Source organism: Dermacentor albipictus, chromosome 4, assembly GCF_038994185.2.
Source record: "Dermacentor albipictus isolate Rhodes 1998 colony chromosome 4, USDA_Dalb.pri_finalv2, whole genome shotgun sequence".
Lineage (NCBI taxonomy): Eukaryota > Metazoa > Arthropoda > Arachnida > Ixodida > Ixodidae > Dermacentor > Dermacentor albipictus.
The window spans coordinates 112,773,556-112,800,834 of NC_091824.1; the positions used below are offsets into that span (position 1 = coordinate 112,773,556).

At 47.5% G+C, this 27,279-nt stretch overlaps 1 protein-coding gene and 1 long non-coding RNA gene across 8 annotated transcripts in view; one reads left to right on the plus strand and one right to left on the minus strand.

Moving 5' to 3' along the window:
• The window catches only part of LOC139059268 (uncharacterized), a 380,230-nt gene that overhangs the window by 207,279 nt on the left and 145,672 nt on the right, over positions 1-27,279 (minus strand). The gene's annotated exons all lie outside the window — the stretch shown is intronic.
• Positions 1-27,279, plus strand: part of LOC139059264 (monocarboxylate transporter 14) — a 133,381-nt gene that overhangs the window by 85,871 nt on the left and 20,231 nt on the right. For 5 of the 7 annotated variants that reach the window (XM_070537445.1, XM_070537446.1, XM_070537449.1 and 2 more), the window contains exon 2: positions 26,901-27,101. In XM_070537445.1, the coding sequence (XP_070393546.1) occupies positions 26,901-27,101 (201 nt within the window). Of the gene's footprint in view, positions 1-22,324; positions 22,464-25,966; positions 25,987-26,900; positions 27,102-27,279 lie in introns of those variants that run through there. The other 2 variants (XM_070537448.1, XM_070537451.1) reach the window with 2 other exon arrangements.

Here is a 27,279-nt window from a genome sequence, read left to right on the forward strand (position 1 = left end):
ATTTGTAGAGACGGGTTCGTTACATAACTTGCGAGCAGATCTCTTTGGCATTACTTGTTCCTAAGAGTGATTTCACTTGTTTAAATAAGCACGCTTGTATCCATAAGGAGACCACAATTGCTTGTGTTTATCGTTTGTAAACGTTAGTAGAAAAATCCCGAACTTTAAAATACCATACACCAAAGCCGGTTTTCGTTTGTTAAACATAACACCGGATTGTTAAAAGCCTGCTTTCGAAAAACATAAAACCGGAAAACGAGCGACCCTACGTATAGAGTTGCGTCAGGCATGTGATTCAGTCTTTTATATAGTGCATATTACCCAAGTGAAGGCAGAAGAGCCCTAGTCGCGATAATAATTACTCAAATTTCGAATGCCGCCGCTAACTTATACGTATATCTCCAAAAAGTTTGGCGGCACATTGTTCAGCTGAGTCTGAAGCAGTGGAATTGTTGCTCCCGTGCTGACGAGTATCGATATACTGCACCACTGCCGCCTAGAAATGCGTTAGAACGCAAACTAGGCTCTACGAAGGTCTCATTAAAGGCAATTCTTCAACTGGAGTGAAGGAAAAGAACGAGAAAAGAAAGCTGCTACAGTTATGTGCAGCGCGGGAAGTGAAGGGGATCTCAAGTTGTAACTACACTAACCAAATTTGTTTATCTGCCTCGCCTGACGGTGCGCAGATATATTGCAAGTGTCAGCAATGTTCTGACGGAAGTAAGATAATGGTTGCATGGCTTATCGGGCCGAAACAAAGGCGACATTTACGCATTCAGCCGTCATTAGCATACTCTATAGCAGCGCAGATGTTACCGTGCCGTTTCATGCAGGCGCTTTTCAACGCTTCGTCCTCTTACTTTGCATATTTGTGACAGGTGTTTTAGTTCGCGCGCTAACTACGTCAGATCGTACCGCATCAAGCACAGTGTCAACGAGCAAGCGTTTCTCTGCGTAAGCACTGTTGGTGAATATTTGCAACCTTGTTTTCATCTCAATTAGGACACCCACCATTACGGCACTTCACCAGATTCTCGTATATATGGGTAGGCCCGGCTTTGTTGTTCTATCTTTTAACAAGCATGCTCATTCGTTTGAGCAAACAATCATAAAGGCTTTTATGGAATCCGGCACATCGCATATTTCGTCGCGTCTCCTTGGCCATTACGCGAACTGTTGATCACGCGCCTTTTCGAGCCAGCCTAATCTTTTCTTCACTACTCATGCAATCACTTGCGGTCATTACCTCTCTTGCTCCTTTTTTTTATTTACTTATTCATCCTCACGGTGGCGAACGTCACCATGCGGCCTTGACCGTTGCCCACATCTGTGACCTTGGCAACGCGCTGTTCCTTTACAGAGTCGCACGTGCGTGATTACGCAAGGAGAGCGCATCAGTGAAGGGACTGGCCAGCCTTTGTGCTCGCCCCCTTTTTTTTTCTTCTCCTTCGGAAGTTTTCCCACACCCTCTCTCTCTCTCTCTGCGACGCTTTTTTGCTTGCCCGGCAGATCGTTCGCGTTTCGTGCTGATGGAGCTTGCGTAACCGAGTCTCGTTGTTCACTCCGGGCTCCTTTCTCGCGTCATTCCACGTCCCGTCTCCCCTCGCGTCATCAGTGTGAGGGATCAAAGGATCGAGCTTAAGAGGGCGGAAGCCGTCACCTTGCGTGACCGGCGTGCGGAGATCGAAGCGCAGCTTATAACGCTGCCACAGCGAGCGAGCGAAGCTGCGTCGAAATCTTGCGAAAGGGCGCGCCGGGCGGCGTTCGCCCTGTAAATAACAAAAGAAGAAAAAAGAAAGAGAAAAGAAAGCTTACTACAGCTGCGCTGGACAGAGACGTATACATTATCCCACCCAGCGCCGGCCTTCTTGAGTGAAGAACGTTCTCTTCTTTTTTCCCCCTCCGAAGTTTCCATCCGATAAGCATAATTATGTGCGTAATGCGCCCCATTCGGAATGGATTCTCATGCAAGAAGGTGTCCCTCTAAGGAACCGCTGTCGTTAGGAGGGACCCTCGCGTCGTGGAACACGGAGAAGCAACTGATGATCGCCTGATGACGGTCGAACTCACATTGTCGTCAAAGGAACGAGTCCAGTATCTTGTTGCACCGAACACGAGGAAGTTACGCGGAAAGCTACAGCAATTGTTTCAAGTGCGTTTAGCATACCCAGACTGCTTCAGTATCATCCGCAAGGAACCATCAATTCGAGCTTATTACGAAAGCGTTACGTCTATTTCGCTGCTGCGTAGTGCCGCATCCAGAATTTATTGAGCTACTACAGCCGAGTACTCATGCACGGCCCCGTGTTGGAAATCTCTTTGTCGCCAGGAGCGCCTATCACGTCACTGAGGAGCAGAGACAGTGTCGCAGCAGTAATTTGTAAACAGAAGGGATAGAGGAACAGGCGTGCGCATCGCACAGTGTACACGTCGACTTTGTACGTGACTGCAAGTGTTCAGATGTGAAGAGGCTGTCGATAACCTCGTTTCCCTTTGTTCCCACATCGACAAACAATGTCAGGCCCTCCCATGTGCCTTGAAATGACGGAACGATCGCCCTTTTACTGAAGCTAAGGTCCTCAAGGCCTAGTTTCACCGATGTCATCGGCCCAGAGACCCACAGAAGCTTTTTTACAGTACCTGAAGGCGACAAACATGGATGCCGCGCGATCGAGACGCTCCACCTCGTCTAGTGCGCTTGATAGATATCGACTTTGTCTTTACCATATTACTTTCACTTCCTCATACTTCTTACCACGTGCGGGTTAGCGAACTGGACAAGGTCCAGCTAAACTTCCTGGGCTTTTTCTTTCTTCATTTCTCGTGCACACCGATTCTTAAGTTGACCTTCAAAGTGTGGCAGCCTCCGCAAGATCGATATTTTCGCCCTATACGGCGTCGCCGCCAATGGGTGCCGTTTATGAAAGTTTGCAACTTCAAGCCTACATATGAAGCCGCAAACAATTGGTGCTTTATTGGTTTAACCACGCATCTATGTATTCGTGAGGTACGCCTGGGTACGACCGGACTTGCCAACACTTTCATCGTGGAGACACGCAAAGGATGTCATTCCCCCTTCATATAAAGGCACCATAGCAGAATTTTTATCGAATTAGAGAGAGGGAGAGAGAGCCAGCAGACGATACAGCAGAGGCTACACTACTTATACGATCTGAGAAGGTGACCAAATGCCTAAAATATTCTTATGAAGCCATTCCTACTCGCCACGACAACTGAGTATGTTACGGTGCAGACGCCAGTGCTTGAGCATCCAACAATGTAAATACGAAATATTCTGTCGGTTGGTTGTCTTGTGTGTCCTCTTGGCGAAAGGATGAAGTGTTGCGTTCGCCTACAATTATTATCTTGAAGGCTGAAGTCGATATCAAACACGGCCCATGGGAAAGGCAGATGCGGAAAACGGGAGCGTTATGCGTGAACTCATAATCGGACCATGTAGGGGCCTTGAACTGAACGCGCGCGTCCAAACATTGTAGTCGTGTAAGATTTCTGCAACATAGCGTTTTTGTTTTGCGCTTTTGTTTTTTGTTTTGCTTTACTGATGGAACGCGGAATCGAACATTTACGCACTAAAGAAATCTGCACGAACTCGGCGAACACGTGCGACCTTGTCCCGCAGTCGGGACGACAAAGGGATCGCATCTTCCGCGCAGCTGTTGTCGTGGCGAAATCTGCGATTTCTGCGAATACGCGAGTCAGAGCCAGCGAGCGAGCGAGCATAACGCGTTACATGCATATAAAACAGGCTTCTCGCTCGGCGGTCTAGATTCTGCGAAGGCTATTTTGAAGCAGCGTTGTGCCGTTCTTGTTTGCACTGCCCCTGGCACACTGACAGTTCGCGAGAATCCATCTCTCGCCCGCCCCTTCCACATCCGACACATATCATGCCTGTGAGGACCGCGGTAGGAGGCATAGGCGACATGCGTTGACAGGACTGAGGCAGTACACGATAAAACGCTGTGAATTTATGGTAGCAGCGTCAGTGGATAACGTTATCTTTGAAAGTCGTTTTATATTTGCAGCAAAATATAGCCGTTATGGGCCGACTTCCCTGGTCGTTATGTCGTAGGCCGGTGTCCGCCACACACCCAGTGGCCTCGTTGGAGCGGAAGCAAAATGGTTAGATATACCGGCATAGATAGCGAAAAGTGGGTTGAAAAAGTGCTAATCGCATTAAAAACTCTACGTAAATGCCTCGGTGCGGCGATTGAAAGTAAGATATATTAAACCTGCGATAGTGTATGTAGCGGATGTTGGTCTAGCGAGTGTGATGTAGTCGCTGAGTAGAGGAAATGGTGGATAGTTCCTTTCCTTTTTTTTATTTTTTTTAGGGACACGAAAAATAAGATGCTGGCACCAAAGATCGGTGCTGGCTACTATTTTTTACGTTAGAAGCACAGAAAGGCAGCGTTGGCCACACAACATCGCAAAAGTGCGAATAAATACATGAAATGACACCATGATAAATCTTCAAAGCACAAAATGTCTCGACAGCGAAATGTTCTTTAACACCTCACAAATCTATAGATATATAGATATACAGATAGATACCTATCTATAGATAGATCTATCTATCTATCTATCTATCTATCTATCTATCTATCTATCTATCTATCTATCTATCTATCTATCTATCTATCTATCTATCTATCTATCTATCTATCTATCTATCTATCTATCTATCTATCTATCTATCTATCTATCTATCTATCTATCTATCTATCTATCTATCTAGATAGATAGATAGATAGATAGATAGATAGATAGATAGATAGATAGATAGATAGATAGATAGATAGATAGATAGATAGATAGATAGATAGATAGATAGATAGATAGATAGATAGATAATGTAGTATTTTTGACATGCTAAACCGATATGTTTATGAGACATGCCGTAGTGTCGACCCCACGAAAGTTTTGATCACCTGGTTTTTCTTGCCGCGCACCTCAGTCTACGGTAGATAGATAAAAATGAGTGGGCATATAAACAAATTGAGTTAGTCGACATTTACTCGACTTTATTGTCGCAAAAGAAACGCCGATAAACAAACCCAGAACCCTATTCTCGATGTGTGGCCCTTGGCGATATGGTAAAACTGTTGAGCGTCACGTCACGAAACTTGTGTGGAGCAGTAGTCGTTAGATTTTGTACAAGCACAAGAGGCATATGATTGGCGGGCGTTTACTGAAAACAAGACTAATGCCCCGGGTGGTGGAGGGGGGAGCAGTCACCGAACAATATCGTTAAAAGACGAAGAAGCAGCGGGGTGTCAATAAATTACCGCTGTTGTGGCCAACACTAAGCGTCGCATCGCACAATAATAAGAGGTCAAAAACACATCTGCGCGATACATTTACTGCCTCCGAAGCGGCAGCACGGCTGCAGTGTATGGCAGCACCACTTTCGTATTAACTGATAAACACGATTGCGCTTCCTGTAAAAGTGTCTGCAAAAGCTTGAAGTAGTGTTAGTCGGAATATCATACTTATACGCTTCGTCTGTGCCGTTTTCCTCCCTGTGTACGTTTCAACTTTGCGGTGCTGCTTTATAAGTATAATTATAGTGAATAACTTTTTTTTTCTTTTTGTATCTCAAAACTGAGGTGCGTGTAGTTCGTGCTAAAACTAATGCCCGGCGTACATCTGTATCTCTCAGTCACGTTAGCCTGTAGTGTCGTACGCGCCTTAGCAACAAAACAAGCAAGCAAGCGAGAAAGAGAAAGAATCCAGAAACAAGGTCTGTTCGCTTACGACCAAGCTGTATACTCATTTGTAGACCGATTTAGCTCAGGGAAAGCACTTTGCCGCCCTTTGTTGTCCTCTGACGCTAACTCTTAACGACAGCGCTTCCCAGATTCGCCTGCAGTAAACATTACGTCTACCTCTACGCTGGGTTGAAGGAGTCCAGGTACCGTCCGTGCGATGATGGGTGGGCGAAATCAATGCTCCAGTGAGATTTTGCGGTGCCTCATGGCGTCCTGCCGTACGTGACGTCACATTATCTATTTCTCTCGTTCTCCTTCTCAAGTGACAAATCGATCACCCGCGGCTGGTAAAAAACTACGTCGTAAGAGATGAGCGCCACCTCAAAACCATCGCGAATATTTCTCTTGTAGGTTATACGGGCGGAAAACTGTGTTTAACAATAGCTTTACAAGCTACTAATATATTTTTCCCGATATGTGTGTCGCGTACGGTGCCCACCACGAGCCTGATCAATCGATCGATCGCACATTCATTTAGGTCAACGAGGTGACCTAAATGAATGGCGTAAATAATGACGCAAGGACCGCTTAACGTCCAGGCTCACCGACCAGTGGTTTGTATTACATGACGACATTGCCCTTGTTGACGATACCGCTTTTAATCAACACAGGTGTCAGAAGAAATTGCTACGAAAGGAAGGAACTCAACTTGGGGTTATTGTTGCATTGAAAGAAAGGAAAAAGAAACATAAAGAACATGTGACTTTACATGTGTGTAGCAGTATTTCTTCTGTGAAAAATAATAATGAGAAAGTGATGCCACGGCTAAAACCATTTTCTTTTTAGGCGAATGAGAACATGAGATGCATTTAATAAATATCCTGTGGTTATCTAAATAACAGGTAAAGAATACATTTAGCTCATGCACACTGTCAGGGTTTTTGACGATGCGTTAAGGTATTCGAGCGTTGACCTCTGTGTGGATGCAAGACTTGCAGTGCCGTTGAAGCAACTAGAAAAAGCATGCACTTTCGAGTCATTCCAACTCACCGAACTCTCCCATGCTTCTTATTTGTAAGCCCAACGTAGGCGTCCAAGGGAAGCGAATGGGTGCGTGGGCTGTTGTGGCCGCCTGGGCGGTTCGTTGTTTCTGCTCGTCGAGCCAGAGTTGGCACCTGCGTCGAGCAAGATAACCCCTCTTTACGTTGACGCGACGTGTCTAGGACGGCTGGAGTAAAACGGAAAAAAAAGTAATAATAAAACGTCCAAAAAGAAAGGAATAAAAAAGAAGGGAGGTTATAAAACGTGAATGGAGTCGGTGCATCAGGGTGGAGGAAAAGGCTGAACGCAGTCCATTACTTGCTTGAGATAAGACGTAGCGTTTCTGCGCGACTAAAGAACAAAAACGGTAGATTCGGAAGCGCGTTCAACCTTCGCAGAGGTAGCGTGACGTTTTCAGTCGTACCTACGTCACAAACATGCAGCGGTATTTTGTTCGGACAAGAAGAAGGAAAATCTCGGAAGATTATTGCTGACCGCGCAAGTATTGGTACAGAGAGATGGACAGACACAGTGTGGCAGAAGTGTTACGAGAGAAAACAATACTGCTAGAGGAAGTCCTTGTGATCTGCCTTCGCTAAAATTCACGTATGTTCACTTACTCGAAACAAGTGAGCCCTCTAATCAGCGTTGCACCACACACACGCACGCACGTGCCTCACGTACGCGTGTAAAGAAGAAAAATGACTGCAAGCATGTAATTGAAAAATTATCTGGGCACATACAGCATGAATTTCCGAAAACTAATTATAGCAGGTGTATCCACAGCTAAAACATTTCGACGTCACTACTATATTGGCTAGTTTAAATGTACAGCATTCCTAATCCCTACGACCGCACGCTCGTCTTGTAGAGCATAACGCTCACGAGCAGGCCATAGAAACATTCCGCGCAGTACAGGTTATGACGCTGTTGCTGGCAGCGGCTGCGGTGCTAAGTTCCAGGAGACAACGCCCTTCCATCAGACGAGAGCGGTTGGGCGTTGAAAGGAGGGTCACTCGCGATGGAGTGTGCGACCGCTACGCGTGTCACCGCCGCCGGCGCCTCCCGGCGGAGGCGACGACACCTTGGAATGGTGAGGCCGCCGGAGGAGGCCCCACAGCCGCGCTAGACTGCTTGGCGCATTCGCAGGTCTCGCGTCCTCTCCACTTGGCAATGGCGCCCGGCTTGTCCACAGTGCAGCCGTTCTGGCCGGAAACGCGGTGTAGGACGGCCGTGGCGCGTATTGCGCCTGCTACAGAGGCGCCACGTGTATCGGCGCTTCTTGGCGGCTGTTACCCTTCGTGCTTGGAAATGGGCTTAATTACGTGCTTACGCGTTTATTTCGGGCTGCGTTTCGGGCCTCGCTGGAATAGCGTTGTCGCAATACCTCTCGCTGCGGGGCCTCCATCGGAGGGCGCATTGCGGATTGGTCGCACCGCTGCTTATGCGTTTCATTCGGCCATCTGGACTTTGCCGTTGCAAAGTGCATATGCAGAATTTATAGAAGCTTTTATGTCCCACGCATTACGCTCCAGCATAATGAACTCATAAAAAAAGCTAGAAGAGTACTCCCGTGTTTTAAGCAATGGAATTGAAGTAGTGTGCCGAAGAGCATGGTGGCAGTGTGTGGTTCTCCTGCCATCATTGACCGCAACCTCTCGTGGAGCCCTCACTGCGCCTATCTGAAGAAGAAGCTCGTCGCCATTGCTCAGGTCTTCAAATTTCTATGCGGGAAAAACTGGGGTACACCAGTCCATTCTATGTTGCAACTGTACAGGGTTTTGTTTCTCGGACTCCTACGTTACAGCCTACCAGTATTGTCAAGTACATGCAAGACGAACTTTCGCGCCTTGGAGAGCATACAAGGTCAAGCCCTACGCACGTGTTTAGGGCTGCCTCGATGCACTTCAACCGCAGCAACAATCGCCATCGCAGGAGACCATGCAATCCAGACTCATGTAGCTGTCGACTCTCTCAGAGCGCACATTCGCCATCTGTCAAGGATCCCCGAGCATCATTTGGCCTCCCTACCAGCAGACAGACCTCAAGCGACCTTTTCACGAGTGATTAGCGCTCATCAAGAGTACATACCGGTATCTTTTACACCGGCGGCGAAGCCTTCCTCTCCCCTGTGGTGCCTGCGACCACCTCAAGTGAATTTTTCTATTCCTGGCCTTACAAAAAAGTCCAATCATCCATCGCCGGCTCTGAAACAACTTACGCTCCTATTAATCCACCAGATGTATGATGACCGCATACATATATATACTGATGGTTCGACCTCACCTACCAGCTCAACTGCCGCATTCGTCATTCCAGCCAAGAACGTTACAGCTAAATTCAAATTGTCGCACACGACTACATCTACATCGGCAGAACTTGCAGCTCTCCATGCCGCTATGATGTACATCACCGAAGAGCCAACAGAGAAATGGGTCATATTTTGTGACTCTAAGGCAGCCCTTCACAGCATCAAGTCCGCATTACGTCCCAGAACTTACGAGCAAATGACATCTGAAATCAGGGAACTGCACCATCATGCTCTGGAAAGAGGACACCACATTATATTTCAGTGGATCCCTGCTCACTGTGGCATCGTCGGCAACAACCTAGCTGACAAGGCTGCCCGGTGTGCCCACGAGGATACCAAGACGCGTCCAACACCTTTGGCGAGGTCGGACGCTGCCAGAGAACTTCGCCGACTTGCGCGCAAGAAGTCCCAAGATCTCTGGATTTCAAGTGGCTTCAATTGCAGATTACGTAAACTAGACCCCACGCTACGGCTACAACCGCCATCTAGCCTTTCCCGCGGCGAAGCAACCTTGTTGTGTCGCTTGTGGCTGGGAGTGGCGTTTACGAACGCATATTCCTACCGTATGGGAATGGCCGAGAGCCCGATGTGCGACTCCTGTGGGTGCGACGAGACCATCGAGCACCTATTGTGTACCTGCCCTCGCTACGATGTCCAACGCCTCTCTCTGCGGGCAACTTTACACAGACTGGACTCGAGACCTTTCACCGAGTCAAAGATACTCGGACCGTGGCCACACCCTTCGCTGGCTCGAAAAGCGATTCGTGCACTAGTGCAGTACTTGAAGTGTACGGGCTTAACAGACCGTCTATAGTGTCCTTGTGTTTGGTGTCCCTCCCACACGAACTCAGTGTTTACTCTCTCCCTTTCTTCCGCTTTCTATTCCCCTTTCCCCTCCCCCAGTGTAGGGTAGCAAACCGGATGCTGTTCTGGTTGACCTCCCTGCCTTTCCTACCCTTGTTTTCTCTCTTCTCTCTTCTCCTGCCAATCTTTAAGCTCGGTAGCCTTACCGGTACAGCAGTCTGGGAGATAATTCAGAGTGTCGCCTCTTTGACGTTTCTGTTAGCGAACTGCTGTCAAAAGTCTAATTTGCAAGAAGCCATACCGTCATGCATGTTGCTCAGCGTGCTCTTACTACCAGCACCGTTAAATTTACATTGAGCATTAAACTTCCAGTCGTTAATTTGCGTCTTCTCGCCCTAGCTACAAACGCATGTTGAGTTTTAATTTTACGACAGAATTAACACAGGAACTGTACGGTGCAGAAGCTTTGACGTTTTCTCACCAAGGCGTCTGATGGTTCCATTGCATTTCTAACAAGTGCACAATACTGATTTATGAGAGCGTGGCGCGGCTAGAGCAAATGCTTGGATTTTTTCTCACGATCGTATCGCGTGAGCTTACGTGAGCGTGTCCATGGCCAACGTGGAAGCACGGAATTTCGCTGACATCAGTTACCGCTCTCTGCCTGTGCCTAGCAAGGCCTTTAGAAGGCATTTGCCTGGCTTTCGAATGAGGGCATCCACGCAGCACCTTCATGCTCCACAGTGCACAACGAAGCACGAAGCGCAGGGCATACACAGGCGCTATCTGCCCAGAGAAGTGTCCAGCGAGCAACCTGACAAGCATTGCGTATTCATCGAATTAACCTGCTTCACGGCGCAAAAGTTAGTTGGCTTTTCGAAATTTGTGGACGGTAATGAAAGAGGCCGTCATTTTGTTTTTGTTCATTTCGAACAGCCTGCTGCACTGAGCGAGCAAACGGGATCTGACTGGCGTCCATAACCAGGCTGCTGCCACCGGAAGCTTTCCGCGCGCACGTGTTATCTTCCAGGCTGCGTGTCCATGCACATAAGGTGTATATTAACAAAAGAAAAAAGAAACGCTTCGCGGAATAATGGCCGGCAGTAAAAGCAAGAGAAGCGCTGCACCTCCCAGATACCGGCGAAGCGCCTCTCTGCATCGCGTGCCGTCTAGGGGCTGTCAGAGCGGCACCGCACCCACGTGTCTTGCACCACACGCCCGCGTGAGGACGCAGCGACGCCCGCCTTGACGACGACCCGTGTCACGGCCTGATGGCGATGCCATGCCCTGCAGGCGTGCTTCTCGTCTCCCTCGCAACCCTTTGATTAGAACGCAGCGTACGCGTGTAGTAACCGAAAAACACCCAACTTTTGCGAGCGGTGTTCTTAATGAGCAACGGAACGCAGCTTGGGTAAGGCTACAATGCGCGATTACCCGCGATTACGAAAATGTGCTTAGCCAGATGTTAAAACTCAAATATCTGAGCTCGACTTAAACGCATATGTCAGGTCCAAAAGAGAAAGATAGGCTGATACATACGCCCATGTGGCGCCGCAAGCTTCCCTGCCTGGCTAATAATACCAGGAGAACTCGTTTCTTGTCTGAAGCAGTCTGCTTCGGCGGACGGGACATGTGCACTGGATGCTATAGACTTGTGTCGTGGCCGTGTAAAGTGGTTACATGAGAAATATCTGTAAAAAAAGAAAAAAAAACATTCGCTCATGCAAGACGGCCATTGAAACGCGTGCATGAGAATGATAAAGAGCATGTCGACCATGCTTTGTTTGTTCATATCATCACGCGTAAATTTTATAACTTTTTTTGACAGTGACCGTTTTTCACCGGGAACATTGTCACTGTTGTCGCTTTGTCGCTGGGCGTATTCGAAATTCACGAATACTGTAGCGCATTCTGCAGCACAAAGGGCTTGCCTAATCAGACTGCATGAGCGGCGCAAATTCTGCTGTCCATTCACGAAGTGAGCACGAGTTCTGCCTCTGGGTTCTACTTTGATACGTGTATAAATAGCGGTCGTACTATGCTCGACGTTACCGTTGGGATTTGAGCGTTCTTTGCTTTTCCGGCCACAAGTTTGTTGGATAAAGAGTGAAATTCCTAATGTGCCGTCTGGTTCTGTCTGGTTGTCTGGTTCTTCTGGTTCTGGTTGTCTGGTTCTTCAAAGCGCAGAAAGCATGCTTCGCCAAGGACAAGCACTTTTCTGAATTGTAAATTTATTTTACCTTGCACATTGGTACCTCTTTGCATAGCATATTTCCTTTACAACAAGTTTAATCTCGTAAACTTGTCTGGTTCTTCACAGTGCAAGCATGCTTCGCCAAGGACATGCACTTTTCTGAATTGTAAATTTATTTTACGTTGCACACTGTTTCCTCTTTGCATAGCATATTTCCTTTACAACAAGTTTAATCTCGTAAACTTGTTGTCTGGTTCTTCACAGTGCAAGCATGCTTCGCCAAGGACATGCACTTTTCTGAATTGTAAATTTTTTTTACGTTGCACATTGTTTCCTCTTTGCATAGCATGTTTCCTTTACAACAAGTTTAACCTCGTAACTAGTTCGTGAAATAAACAAATGACTGTCGTTAAGAACATGCGCGTCGTCAAATTCTGGCAAGAGTTGCGCTCATCACGACATAACTTTTCACAGTAAAGTGGTATAGCATTCATATGTTGAGCTGATGGTTTACTGCAGTTTAATAGATTTTTCGCGAGAAATTACGCTCGGGAAAGATGTAATACACCAGAAGTACGTCTCAAGTTGCTTCGATGAACGGCCGCTTGATTCCCGTCACTCCCACTCTATAGTCTTAATAGCCACATTGAGCGGCGCTCTTGCTGGCCACATTTACCGCTTGCAAGCTTCGTGCGAAATACTATACGCCTCGAAGAGCGAGGCGTTGCCGCTTGCTTACGGCAGGCGCAACAACGCCAAGCGTCGCTCTCTCGACTTGTTTCGAGGAAGCACGCCCTGACCTACAGCTTCAGACGTAGTTTTATCTGCAGTGCACAGCCGAGAACATGTATACAGCCGACTACCGGAGCGCAATTATCCTCGTTCGCTAATTATTTCCTCCTTTCCGTTCCGAGAAGAACACGTCGGCGTTGCTCCCTAGTGGCGCAACGCCTTGTCACTGGGAGACATTGCAAGCTGTCTCGACACCATTGCGAGGTGGTTTAGTGTGGTGGTCACCGGTAACTTAGCCAGAACTACGCTTCGGGCGATGTTTTGCGTACACTTCGTAACCTGTGTGTTTCTTATGACAGCATTGCCATGCAATATTTTATTCCATTACCTGTTTAGGGGATTGTTCTTGCAGTTCTCCTGCATGGTGTTGACAGAGAGGAGACTGCCTTCGCTCATCTTTCTGAATTCAGCCGCGAACGCGTTGGAATAGTTACAGTCGGCAGTATAGAGGCGCTACGTCTCGTCTCTTTTGAACCTCTGTGTTCGTTCGCTCTCGCTGCGCGCGCTTCAAATGGCGCAACGACCAGTCAAAGTGGTCTATACATTGGCGAGTTGGTTATACATTGTGAAATGGCCCTTGCGCTAGAAGACGCAGCCAAAGAAAGGTGTCCTGTGCCCTACGCTCCTTGTCCGCGTCTTCTAGCGCAAAAAAAAAAAACACTTCAGAACGACCAGTCAAACGAAATGTTTTAGTGACGGCCACACGACATAACTTCTTAAGCAAATCGCGTGTGTGTCTTGATTGCCTACTGTTACGTTGTAAGGTAAGGTAAGAAGAACTTTATTGGGTCCTGAAGGTCAACCCTAGGTTGACGCGGGCTGCTCCCACGTTGGGACTGTCAGGCCGAGCCCTTCAGCCACATCGCGGGCCTTCTGGACTGCCCGTAATTGGTCAGAGAGTGATTCGCTGTGTAGCATTTGCCGCCACCATTCTTGTTCTTTGTCACAGTCTGTGAAGGCCGCGGGGCACTGCCAAAGCATGTGGTCAAGAGTAATGATGTCATTGCACTTATTACAGTTGATTTGAGTTTCCCTCTCCGGATAGATCCTGTTAATAAAATCTGGACTTGGGTATGTTATTGTCTGTAGCAAACGTAATGTGACGGCTTGGGCTCTGCAAAGCTTACCGTGTGGCAATGGGTATTCCCTTCTGCTTAAATAATGCTTCGTGATTTCATTATATGTTAATAATCGATCCCTGTGTTCTCCGGGTGAAATGTAAGTTGCTCGGTCTTGAAGAGCACGGCTAGAAAGTCCTCGTGCTGCTTCATTTGCCACCTCATTGAGGTTTCTTACGTTGTCTGCAAAATGTATTTTTTTTTAGTTCTAGTGGCTTCTTTCCTGCCGCAATATTTCGCTATCAGGATGATCCCAAAACAGAGACGACAGCGAAATGACGGAATCGTCGTTTTATCGTTACGTAATTACAAATCGGATGGTGACCATCACCTACGAGCACTCCGCTTTGTCCAAGTTCTTCACAAATGCAGAGAAAAGGAGCCAGTGCTTCTGTACTAGCTGTTAAATATAGAAAGCTTGGCCAGTGAATGGGTCAGACATCCGATAATTATAGCCAAGAATAACGAAAAAAGTGACCAAATATGCAAGCACCATCGAAACAAATTTATGGATTACGGCAAAAAAAAGAGAGAGAGAGAGAGAGAGAAGAAATGTATAATTCAAGAACAACGTCATAAACTGGTCATGAGGAAGTTTGACAAAATTCAAAATACATCATAATGTGTAGCGTTCACAAAAATTTATGGAGTCACTGTCCGCGAGGAACATGAACAGAAGAGGTAGGCAGATCGGGCAATCCGCACGCTGCTATATATAGAGAATATAAATGTGTCCCTCTGAACGAAAGACTTTAATGCCACCCAATGCAACCTGGTGACACGACAACGACTATGGCTTGTCGGGGACAATGGCAGCACGTACAATCACACGCCTTGGAATCCTACGTGAGGAAGAAGAAGAAGTAGTTTAATGATTGGAAAATGTAGAGACGTCGGCCGGAAAATGGAGCATCTGGCCTACTACTCTACGTAAGGGAAGGGGAAGAGGGGAAGAAGGGAATTACTGCTTTCCTGGAAGCTCCTTCTGCTGAGGAAGAATATTCATTAAGGTAATAAACATGGCTATGAGACTTGATACAACCGCCACGAAATCTCAGTGAATAGCCTCAACAGCTGTCGCCGTGAACGGCTAAAATTTCAACCTTAAAAGATTGGCAAGGAAAAAAACAAGAACACTAACGAAGTCATGACTGTTGAATTCTGCCGTGCGCGGCTGTAACCTTACGTCGAGAGAGCGCTCGCCGTTTTCTCCTTTCGCCTGTAATGCCGGGCTGCAACAGGGAACAAGTATGCATCCGCCGGAACGACCGAGTCCCTATCGCCGTAGAGGGCGGCCGGAAATTGCTTTCCTCGTTCTTTTTTATCTATATTCTTCTGTTTTTCATCGGACTACGCGGATAGCATGCGACATGAGGAGGAGGTAATTTGCAGCTTCCACGATTCATATCTCGTCGCGTGACGTCATCAACAGCTTCGCGCCGCTTAATATCGCTCGACTCGTTTAGTAACGTGTTTACGCCGCCAGTTATTTGAAGGGAAAGGGAGGTTCAAGAATAGACGAAGACGGACGCTGAGACGGACATGTCACTGCCGGAGCTGATGGAAGATTGGAGGTTCAGTTTTGTTGAAGTATGCCCACGTACTCATCGCAAATATGCCGAACCGCTGTGTATCTTGACATTGCATATTGCACTGAAGCGAACCCTCCGGTGTACAGCATGTCACATACATGAAAACGCAAAAAGCTCCCCGTAAACTGCTGGTTCATGATAACCTCTCTCTCTCTCTCTCACACACACACACACAAACAAACAAACACGCACACACACACACACACGCACACACACACACACGCACACAGATGCGCGCTCCTCGCTCGCTCGCTCGCTCACTCACTCACTCACTCACTCACTCTCACTCAGTGACTGTGGGCATATGAATTAAAACCAGGCCTTGTTGCTTTCAAACCGCTTCTCGCGGTTACTGATGAAAAGAACGAAGCATTGGATACCCCGCGAAAGTGTTCGAGGCCTTTACGAAATTCAGAAAATCTGCGCTGCTCTCTTTCTTGGCAAACAGCTTCTGAATGGCTACTCCCCAGAGTGACAGCGTATCGCTTGGAGTGGAGCGGGGGAATTGGCCTTCGGGGCACCGCAGGCATCACTAATCCCGGGCGAGAATAGACGGAAACGACAGCGACACGCGATGCCAAAAACAGACGCACCCTATCTCGGCGCAATTACCCTGTCCATGTTTGTAGCGACGTTCCCCAAGAAAAAAGGTGTGCCCCGCAAAGGCGAGAGAAGCCATATTCAGTTTTGTTCTTCTTCTTCTCATCCGCTCCTATGGTTAAGCGTGGTCGGTAGACTCCTGCGTCATCTCGCTGCGGCAGCGCCGACTAGCAAATAAAAGTAAGCGGGACATGGTTATCATCAGAAGGTATAACGTATTAGCCTTTGGACGAGTGAGATTGGGTATCTGGTCTGCATCGGGCTATGTTGCGCTTAATACGCAGGCTCTCGTCGTGTCATAGATGGCAAGGAGCATCAGGAAATCTTTTTGTCAGAGAAACCACGTGGGAACGTAGAATATTGTTGGCTTTGTATTATCGGCAGGACAGGCATTGTGTCCACGGCACGACATTCATATTTACCCTTAGTATGCATTCGCACCTTTCACCTACCTCCACATGTAGCGGTAAATATCCGTCCACTGGAGTCTCCTTCTTTGCATGTATACATATATGAAGTACAAATGCTACGCATGCAGCATGGTGTATTCCGCATGCACTACACCTTATGGTATACTCCACACATTGTGCATATATGCTAGTGACACTCCGTGCGGAGTATGCCGTTGACCGCGGTGATATGATGGCCTAGTCGATAAAGTGCAGCTCATCTTAGCCGTTAGGAAGCATATATATATATATAGTAATTGCTGCTTTTTAGCGTCACTCACGTTTAGCAGATTAGCAGTACTATATTGGAGTTTGCAAATCCACAAACCTAGTTTCACGTTTCACGAAACACTTAGGTTTGAGGAACGTATACTGTAGGCGTGAAGCAGCGATCTTGTTGGCATTGCATCTTTGAGAGAAAGTAGCACACAATTGTGAGATACGCCCCCGGGTTCATCTAAAAGAAGAGAAACACCCTTGAGCCCGATGACCTGAATAACGTGCTCGATGGTGAACGCTTGCTGGGCAAACTCAGAAAGCATTCCGCCGACTGTGAGCAAGGGCGGTCGTAATTAAGAAACGAGGTCGCACTAGAAAGCACTTTAGCTACGAAGCGACTGAGTTTCTGCCTGTTTTCTCGCTGTCTTGGCACTACTCGTCGCGTTCCGGGTATACAGCCCTCGACAAACTTGCTTGTTCGCTCGGCGCACGCCACGGTGATGCCAAATAGGAATTACGCCACCGTGTGGCTTCGGCTTTTACTTATGGTTCACTAGAATTGTAGAGCTCGACACCACTGTCGCTGTTATGTCCAGTCACGACGCATAACCGTTTGCTAAACTCGCTGCGTTCATAGCGTTGAACCCTGCAAACATTTTAGACGGGAACACGTTAAAGAGATACGACGCCTCATGCCAGCATTACGACAATGAAGCATCCGAGTACGTAACGCAGATTTACCTGGTGTTTCTAAGCGAGAGGTGGGACCGTTACCGAGATAGATACAATGTCCTAGCTTGATATACTTACGCTATTTCAAACCAAACAATCTCCTCATGAGAGGTATTGAAGATGAAACCATAGGCACACGCATATACGCATAACCGTAGCGCCGATACTCATGTACTTTGTGCTTATACTTAAGCGCGACTGACATGCGTGAATATGTGAACATCTTCGGTTCCCCATGAAAATGTAGTGTCTCGCAAAGAATGAAGAGCACCAGCCGCTGCGCTTGACTGGAAGGCAAGCAATTTTCCCGTGGACCAAGGAATAAACTCTCGTAACTTAGTGCTTGAGTCGGAGTTAAGATCAGAGATGCGCCACAGCCTTCAGCAAAACCCCGAAAGATGCCAAGCGTCTCGTGCCGTGTTCAATAAGCCGATTCTTATATAAGATTCCTTAATCTAAGTTGCACGTTGGTCACTGGAACAGTGAGCCTCATAATGAGATCGTGTTTTTGGTACGTCCAAACCCCAGAATTGAAGCGCTATTAAATTAACACTGGTCACTGGGAGAGAGAACCCCCGGAAACGCCTACACCCGACGACAACTTTCTGTGGCCAGCACAGCCTAACCTACGCGCACCCTGTGTTACTACTAGTGCCGATGTTTTGTTGGCAGTTTACAGGACCAGGAAAACCATACGTGAACACCAGATAGCCAAAACTAAAAACAGCAAGTAACGGAAATCGTTTTCCTCAGCAAGCTTCTTATTTGTTATGAAATAAATCTTAAACAAATAAATTAAGATAATAATGGGTACGATTTCTTCCACGCTATGGAGCTTCCAGTTGCTTACATTAATGGATTACATGCAAAAGCACAGCAAAAAAAAAAAAAGGTGTGTGCTTCGGCTTAATAGTTTTCGCCGCGCTGCCACAGAAAGTTGTGGCCGGGTGTAGACCTTTTCATCTGGCTGGGAGGATAGGGCGCGCGTCGAGCCTTCCCTCCTTTCTGGCTTGGGCGATCCGGCGCGGCGCTGCTTGCAAGTATTGCTGTCGCGTGCCGTGGAACGATTTCGGAATGCTTTAGATCGTACTTTGTGAAATTTACGCAATGTTCGTTCATATAAGGTCGTCAGGGAAGCCTTTCGGTGCATCGGTTACTACAGTAGGCAGAAATATGCCTTGGGGGCGCAAAAATCTGACGCGCATAATCATCCGCGGTGTACGCGCATTATCAGTCGCGGTGTGTGTATATGTTGTGAACTATTTTGCTTATATCGGTTTTAATTCAAAAAAGGAAACCGGTGTCTCTTTATTACCAGCATTAAATGGTAAATGAGCTCACTGTCTGATCACTTGGCGTATAGGAGTAAAACATAAAACATAAGAGCGCATGTTCGTGCACGGCCAACCTAAGGCAACCACGAAACATCTAAGTGGCAGGCGCTAGCAAATATTTGTGTATACACAGGCATCGTTCTCACGCATCTCAAGTCTAGTAGGCTTGAAATTACTATATGCCTACGCTAGCCTTCCTGCATGAGGCCGATGGCGCTGCTCAAAACAGCGATCACTGCGGTTAGTGAACCAGCATGATACATATATAAGCTGTGTGCTTCGGCATTGCCTTTTTGGTCTGTATATAGCCATAATATATGAGAGGGATCGCATAAAAAGAATGCGATGACTATTTTTGAGAACAAGCTTTCCGTAATACGTGTGAGTGCGTCGTAGAGAATGGAACGAACACACACACACGCACCAATAAATTCGTTATCATCCTCTTTCTCAAAAAAGCAAGAGAAAACGGGCTAACGCCGCAATACGACCTCCCATAGTCACACCGCACATTTATTATTATAACCATTGATATATATATATATTTATATATATAACGATATATAACCGCTGATGCCGTATGCTTGGACTATGAGCTATATAGAACAAAGATATCTGTAATCCAGCACTTACCACTGCTTAGGACGCTCGCGCAGTTCGTAAACGGTCGCTTTGCTGGACAGGCTTAATTCAGACTAAGGTATGCTGCTATTACTAGCCAAAACTATCTTATTCATGGGTGGAAACCTCATCCATCGAACCAAGTAGTAACGCAATGTAGCCTGCAGCGAACAGTTCGATCGCTTCTCAAAGTATAACAGCGCAGCTCCTATCGTATAGCGTAACGGTACCCATGCTGTTACGATTGTCGCGTATGTTTAATTTCTCCTAAACCGCAGCTTAGAACCAGAGGAAAATACTGCAATAAGGTCACATTATTGGATGGAACATTCATAAATACACAATTGACCTCCGAGGCTGATTGTAGCTTCAAATATATGCGCGCGCACATCGCAATGCCTGCTCCATCCGCCTGAATGCCAGCACAAAGTCCGGTCATACCGACTTAAACCACTTCAGTACGTCTCAGAGAACTGTTTTGCGCGTAGAAGACGCACGTCATGCTAAACAGACCGCGCGAGCGCGCAAACAAACACCAGAAACTATCGCCATACCTGCCATGAAAAACGGACCGCTCGCCCAAGCCAGCATGCCCACTGCCCATAGATGGCGCCACTGCGTAGCAATACGGTGGCGCCCATAAAAAACTGTGTATAGTGTTCATGGCTTAAGGTACGACCTGCTAATGATCAAGCATGATCAATTTCATACGTCCTCACAATTTCCGTAATCTGCATCCCTTTGATTCTCCCCCGGTAGAGGGCAGCCAACCGGAGATAATCTCTGGTTAACCTGCCCGTCTTTTCTTTACCTCTCTCAGTATCTCTCTCTGCATTGCAATGCGTTGTTCAAAATTTCAAGGCGACCACCTTGTTCGGGTTGCGGAGGTCGATGCCCCGGCTCCCTCATGCACTGCTGATAAAGGGACTCTTGTGCACTTGTTAGCGCCTCAGTCCAATTCGTCACCCGTATTATAGTGTTCCTCAAGATTGCCTATCTTTCGCTGCACTAAAACGAGTGATTGCATAAGTTCCTTTGCGAAGATCGCGAAAATAGTTCACACGTGGGTAGCCTCGAATAGCACAAAATGGCAATACGAGGAGAAGCAGACGGAAAAACTCCACCGTGCTTTTGCGGTAGCAAGCAGACAAGAGTGTTCTTATGGATCAGGAAGACACGGGAGTACATCCTCAATATTTCACATCAAGGCACGTGGTGATTTGGCAGTATTCGGCGTTTAGGGCCGGCAAGTCTTCGAGTAGCGGAGAAAAAGCGTAGAAATGTATTTTAAGATTAGATTAAGCATGCGGCACCTACTTCTTTTTATTTGTGGTCGCACGCCACGAGGAGCTCATGCCAACATCGCACCAGGGAGCAGCCGTACATTTACGTACGACGGCTCCAGACATCCCACTGCTTCACTCTGGACGAAGGGTTCGAACTGCGTGGTCGGTGCCCAACAAGGTAAAAGAGAAACGTAGGAAAAATGAATGCGTCGATAACAGCTATACGGCCAGAGAAACGCACGAGAGATAAGGAGAGAGTAACTCTCAGGGTTTCGAAGCTTCTCGAACACCCAGATGCAGTCGATTCGCGAACGTTTAGCGCTTCGTCCTGCCTAATCGGCATAAGTGAGAGACGGAAGGAAAAGAAGGGAGGTCAACTAGACTTTGTCCAGTTTGCTACCCTACAAGTAAGGATGGGAATGGCGGAGTGAAAGGAAGAGAGAAGACACGAGTCTCAATCACACTTTCACATGCGCTAAGCCAGGTGCAGCGTATATAATGTGGGGCACTCAAGTCGGTCTCTTTCGGGAAACTGTAGAAGAGTTCGAGCGGCTATCGGAGCTGATGAGCAGTGAGGTTGGGCTCCAAAGACATTTGCTTCTGTAAATGGTCGATCGTCTAGTCTATTCAAGGCGCACCGGAGAGTCTGGCGTTGTTTATAAAACGTCGCTCTATGTTCGTTACGCTAAAACGAATTGAATTCTACGACTCGTGTTTTAAGCAACGATTAAAGCAGCGATATGAAATCCTATAAACGAGGACAAAGTGGCGGGACGGCAAGTGGCATAGAATTATCCGTGTCGCTAAACTAGCCTGAATAACGAAGGTTGAATGAAGACGGCGAGGGAATAACAGAAGTGATCGGGACGTTCACGAAGGCTGTTGTAGGCCGGTCCACAGGCTAATACCTCGTTTGCAGTTGAACGTGATCAGGAAAATCAATAGAATTAAGGGATATCCAAATACTTTACTACAAACGTTTGCAGTCACGCCGAGGCTCTAGTGACAATGTTCAACTGTCTCAGTGGTCAAAGCAAAACGAAGGGCCACCACAAAGCGTGAGCGAAGGAATAGACGGGCATCGCACCGAACAGCAGCATCTTGCAATTTCATGATCTTCGAGCAAATGAATACGCACGTAGAAATAGCAATCGCGTCGGTTGTTCCCAGTGACCACCTTCCAGATGCGCAGTGTCGAAACCCTATCCCCATAATTGTGCCTACCGCCTTTATGAAGTGAACGACGGTGTTGAGCTTTCGCGCTGTCATCGTCTTCGCGAGAATGGGTATACGAGCAAACGAGCGCCTATAGCCGCGCACCGAGAACTTGGTCTCTCCGAGAGACTAACGTGTGGAGGACTCGTGCGGAGGGCTGCGGCTTGCTCGAACGTAACACGCAATGAGATGCGCTTCCGCCGTATCTTATCGCCGAGGAATGCCGGAGAAGCGACGAAGTATAAGGTCTCCTCCGCGCCGGTCGCACGGCTCTTTTCGGCCGGCGATCGGCGAGAGAAGGGTGTTTCGCTCGGTGCGGTTGCCGCGTGCGGTGCGCTGCTGCTGCCGCCGACGCCGTCGCACGCGCTGCCTGCCCCACCGACTCGCTCGGGATGAAGTTCGCGACGGAACCCAGGAAGCGGCTCGGTGAACTATTCTTTTTCCTGTTATCGCGGGGTGTGATCTTATTGACGTGTCTGAACGCGCCAAAGCGGGGTTCCCCTTTGTTTCGGCGCACGCGAAGCTGCGCATATTGAGAGCCGTTAGTGATGCGGTCTCCCCAGCCGAGAGGCGAGCCCGTGGCGTCATAATCGCGCGCATAACGCCGCGAGTACGGCCATTTGCGACGAGTCAGCAGTTACGGCGGTGGCATTGATTTCGCCTGCGTAATTAGCTGCGCACTGCAGCGACCATGCCGTACGTGATGTTTGCCAGGAATGGTTTGTTTTCGTGAAGGCATCTGCCTGAACTCCGACCTGATATTCTGCGTATACTTTGGGCACCAATTCCCACTCACGCCGTGACCACGTGTATCGCTGCGAGACAAGGAACACCGCGCAGAACATACTTCTTTCGCAGCTCTTCCCTGCACGTGCTTCCCTTGCGTTGCGCTGGTACACGGGCGACACTTCTGGCGCGCTACTGCTGTGTGTTGCCTCTTGCCTATACACGGCAGCGAACTGGTGAAGAATTACTCAAGCATGATGATTTCTCGTGCACCGGACACAGTTCAGACGGATCGGGCGCAAGTTGTAACTAAACGGCTGTGTGTATATGCTGGAACCGACACACATTTAGACACTCTATATATCGCAGTATAACGCTTCGCCGTAACTCGGCTACTTATTCATACCTTTCCTAGTATACGTAGAATCAATCTTGGGAATGATTTCTTCATTTTTAGTTTGCGCTTCGTCTTCGTCATTTTTATCGTAATTATTATTATTATCGTTTATTAATGAAGCCGTATGCCACCGCTAGCCGACCAGCCTACGTTGTCCAAATTCTAACCTAACGTCATTCTTATATACAGGAAACACATACATTATTATTGTATTCGGTTTATGTCCTCAACTATGTGTCTGGTTTGTCTTCTTATGCCAATTTGGCTTGAGCCCGTCCTCTGTCTCAGCAGTCTTCTTTCGCCATTTTGTCGATTCTTCTACAAACAGGACTTGCAGGCCGATACCTTACGTTCGTAATCTTATGCAACAAATTATTACCCACATATCTTAGTGACTCAAATGCAGGTGACCGTCGCAGCTGTCAGTGATGCTGAATCACTGCTATCGGCGTCACCGAGCAGTGTATCGACAAATATTCAGGAACAATAACTTTACTGACAAGCGCAACACAAGCGAACGAGTCATCACAATGCAGAATTCGCAAGAGAATGTAACGTCATGGCATAATTTACGCATCTGGTAAATAAGGCGATCAAATGGCAGATATTAGGCGGCGCTGATGTTCATAATGTATCACAACGCAAATTTACGTACACGCCGACTAACTACACGCGAATGTTTCGTTGGTATTAGAATGCCATTTGATGACATTTGCTCAGCATCGAAACACGTTATTGCTTGATACAGACGGCTATGTAAAAATTCGCATGGTATCAACGCTCACTTAACTTTCCGCCGCTGTAATGTCCGTCAACGGGCGCCTACTTAAAGGAGTTTCATAATGAAGGCAATTTAGCGGAGAATGTGAATCCATCCGCAAACACAGTCGGCCACTAAGAAAAAAAAAACAGGCGTGATTGCGGGACATACCCGAAAGCTAAATTCTCGCGACAACCCGGCACGTAGCCTGAAATGAAAATTTCAATCTTTATTAGCTTTTGCGACCTACTGAGTGATCTATTGGGTTATAAGCGCTAAGCCTTAAAGCCGAGTGACATTCTGGCAGTATGTCGGTATTATCTAAACGATCATGAACGCTGCAATTTTTATATGAGGATGCTCATTCGTTCGTTACAAGGACCCGTTTCAAGCTTAACTCTGAATCTCTGTGGAGTGCTAAATGAGTGCTAGCGCGGTACGCAAACAACCTAAAACATGTTGACCTCTCTAGCAATGATTTCATTTAGTAATGACAGATTGCAGAAATTCTGATAAGTTTTCGTCTTGTGAACACTGCTGCAGCACATCATTTACAAACGGTTCTCAAGATAAAGATCTTTATCACATTTCTTAACTTTGGGAATAGTATAGCCGTTCTCTGTCACTGCTTGCGGGTGCTTTGGCTCCGGCACAACTCTGATTTTCGCATTCAAATAAAATAAATTGTAAACTCAAATACACTCTAATTGTGCAATCGCTTACGCTATATTGAATCAAGTTGATTACATATACAAGAAACCAATGTCATAGTGATGAGTGCGAGAGTAACCTTTATTTGCCCTTCCCCCCCCCCCCCCCTATTGAAGAAAATCGTGAGACTGCTGAAGTGAACATATTGGTTAGAGCCCCGGAAAAGAAAACGAAAAACAAAAGATTTTACGAGGTAGAGTAGAAGGAACCTGATCCACAAATTAAACAAGACAATCACTTTAAAACGTACTTTATGCGTCATTCTTAACTTGTTTACGCTAGTTTCCCTAAGGTCCTTTATTGCGGCACACTCCGAAGTCACGTGTCATAATGTCCTCTTTGTCAGCTTTAGACGCTATAGTATGCGTGGTGGAGGAGTAGTGGTCTTTAAGTGTTGGGCTTGCATTTTAAGTTCTTGTAATCAAGTAACCGCTCTGCGGCATCAATCAGCGAACTTCACTCGCTGTTTCAACTGTAACCGATTTCATCCTAATGGGCAGAGCAGTTTCCCAATGCCAAGAACTTGTGCTTTTCATATCTGTTTGAGTGCGAGAAGAGCTGGCTTGAGATAAGGATTCCACTTAAGAAAACATCGTGCGCTCTCCTGTAGCACATCGTTCACTGGTCATCACAAAACTCTAATGCTCATGAAATAAAGAGTTATTGGGAGATCGAGAGAGAGAGAGAGAGAGAGAGAGAGAGAGAGATGTAATTCAAGAGTCGTCGATTACTTAGCTTACCCGCAGGTTACTGCTGCTGCAGGCAGAAAAAAAAATTCTGCGTAAAGGCGGTCACCCGAGATTACATGCTCTTGAATAACAACGTTATCTCGCTCCTTCTCCGAGTGGAGCGACCGACACGTGTCCACTACCGTTCGAGTCACCTGAGGCGCGGTACGCAGCTCGGCCCAAACCGGAGCGAACCGTTCTGCATCGCACGCCGTCGTGCTGCTCGTTTCCTCTCGAAAGCTCTTGCAAAGGGCATTACACACGTTCCACTTATCCCTGATGAACTGTGCTCACTTCGATAGCGCTCACTTACCTATGCACTCTCCTGCGGCCTGCCATAGAGGACGAAAAAACGAAGCAACGGAACAATCAAGCGTCTTGCACGCGAGCTCTACAAGAACACTTATAAATGCGCTTATGATGCAAGTGATAAATAGCACTCACTCTCTTCTGTTCTCTCCTGATTACTTTCTGTATCTCGCTCTCTCTTTTCTTTTGCGTTACAAGGGGGCTCCCTCGACAAGCGATCGCGTTGGCCTTGCGCTCTGGGCTTTGCTTATCGGCACTCGTTTAGTTTTGCACCGGCGTTGCCGGCAGCAACAGCGTAACTGTGCTGCGCTTTCGAAGGTACGTGACTTTGATCAAACAGGTGATCTAACAAGCGAGAATCAGTCAGTCAATTGATCGATGAATCAATCAAAGTGGTAATGCAGATTTTCGCTCAGGGTGCCTGCTCTTTTGGAATGATGGTAAATACGTACACATTTAACGGTAAAAATCACCAGAAGCGCGCACAAATCACTGTCTCTCCAAGCTATGCACATGTGATGCAACACAATGTGATAACTTCGTTAATATGCCATGTCCCGAAATCTTTAACTGTCGTCATATTTGAATGCACGAGTATGAAATCACGCGAGAAGTTACTCGACGCAGCTCATTCTCTCTATTTCTGTCTACCTGTACTGATCTTACTGAAAGGGCTAACATATGTCGAAACCGACGAAAGCTTATTGGTATGAGGGTGGTATAAATGCGAAATAGGAATAATAATTTCTAATTGTCGTTCAAGGCTGGGGTAATTAGACGCCAGGAAGCCAGAGAAAGTACAACGCGGCAATGGTCTGAGCCGTACCTCAAACTTTATTCGTATGTCACGCGGTGCGATGCCAGAAGTCTGGACATGCGAAATAAGTGGTGCCACTGTGTAATGTAGAAAACGCATCCACTCGTTCCACTCGCCTCATAATCACCCAACCCATGTATTTTTATTCCCCTTCCCTCTTCCTCAATTGAAAACAGCTGGCTAGAACGCACCAGGAAAGGCCGACCTGTCTGCGTTTTCTGCAAACGAAATCTGTAAATTTCGTGGCTCGGAAGATATATCCATGGTATGCGGAGAGCTGCGCGCATTGCAAAAAGAAAAAAAAATACAGATCACTGCGTCGTTACCATCCGCGCGCAGTGTGCAGTTACTTTTTCACGTTCCCGCAAGGACGTCACCCAGCATGATCGCTAACGCCTTCCCCTTGCTTGCGCAGAGTCTATGTCCAAGGAGCTGGACTCGAAGACCCTATGCCAGCTCCAGTCGAGCCCCTCCCTGGCCAGCAGCGTCGCTGGCCTCGGATCGGCGGCCACCATCGCCACGGTGGCAGCGGCGGCGGCACAGCACGGCCCGCCCAGCGGCCTGCCTTCGCCCACGGACAACGGGCCCGCCCTACCGCCAGGGGTACCGCCATCAGGTACGGTGGGGCTGTCCGGCCGGCGATTGCAGCGTCACGTCGTCAATTATTGATTTACTCGCTGAATTATACGTAATCGCAGGATTGTGTCGGAGCACGAGGGAAAGGTGCTGCGAAAAGGGAGACTTAGGAAGAACACTGGACCAAAGCGCTTCCAAAGTCTCTGTTTTCGCAGCGC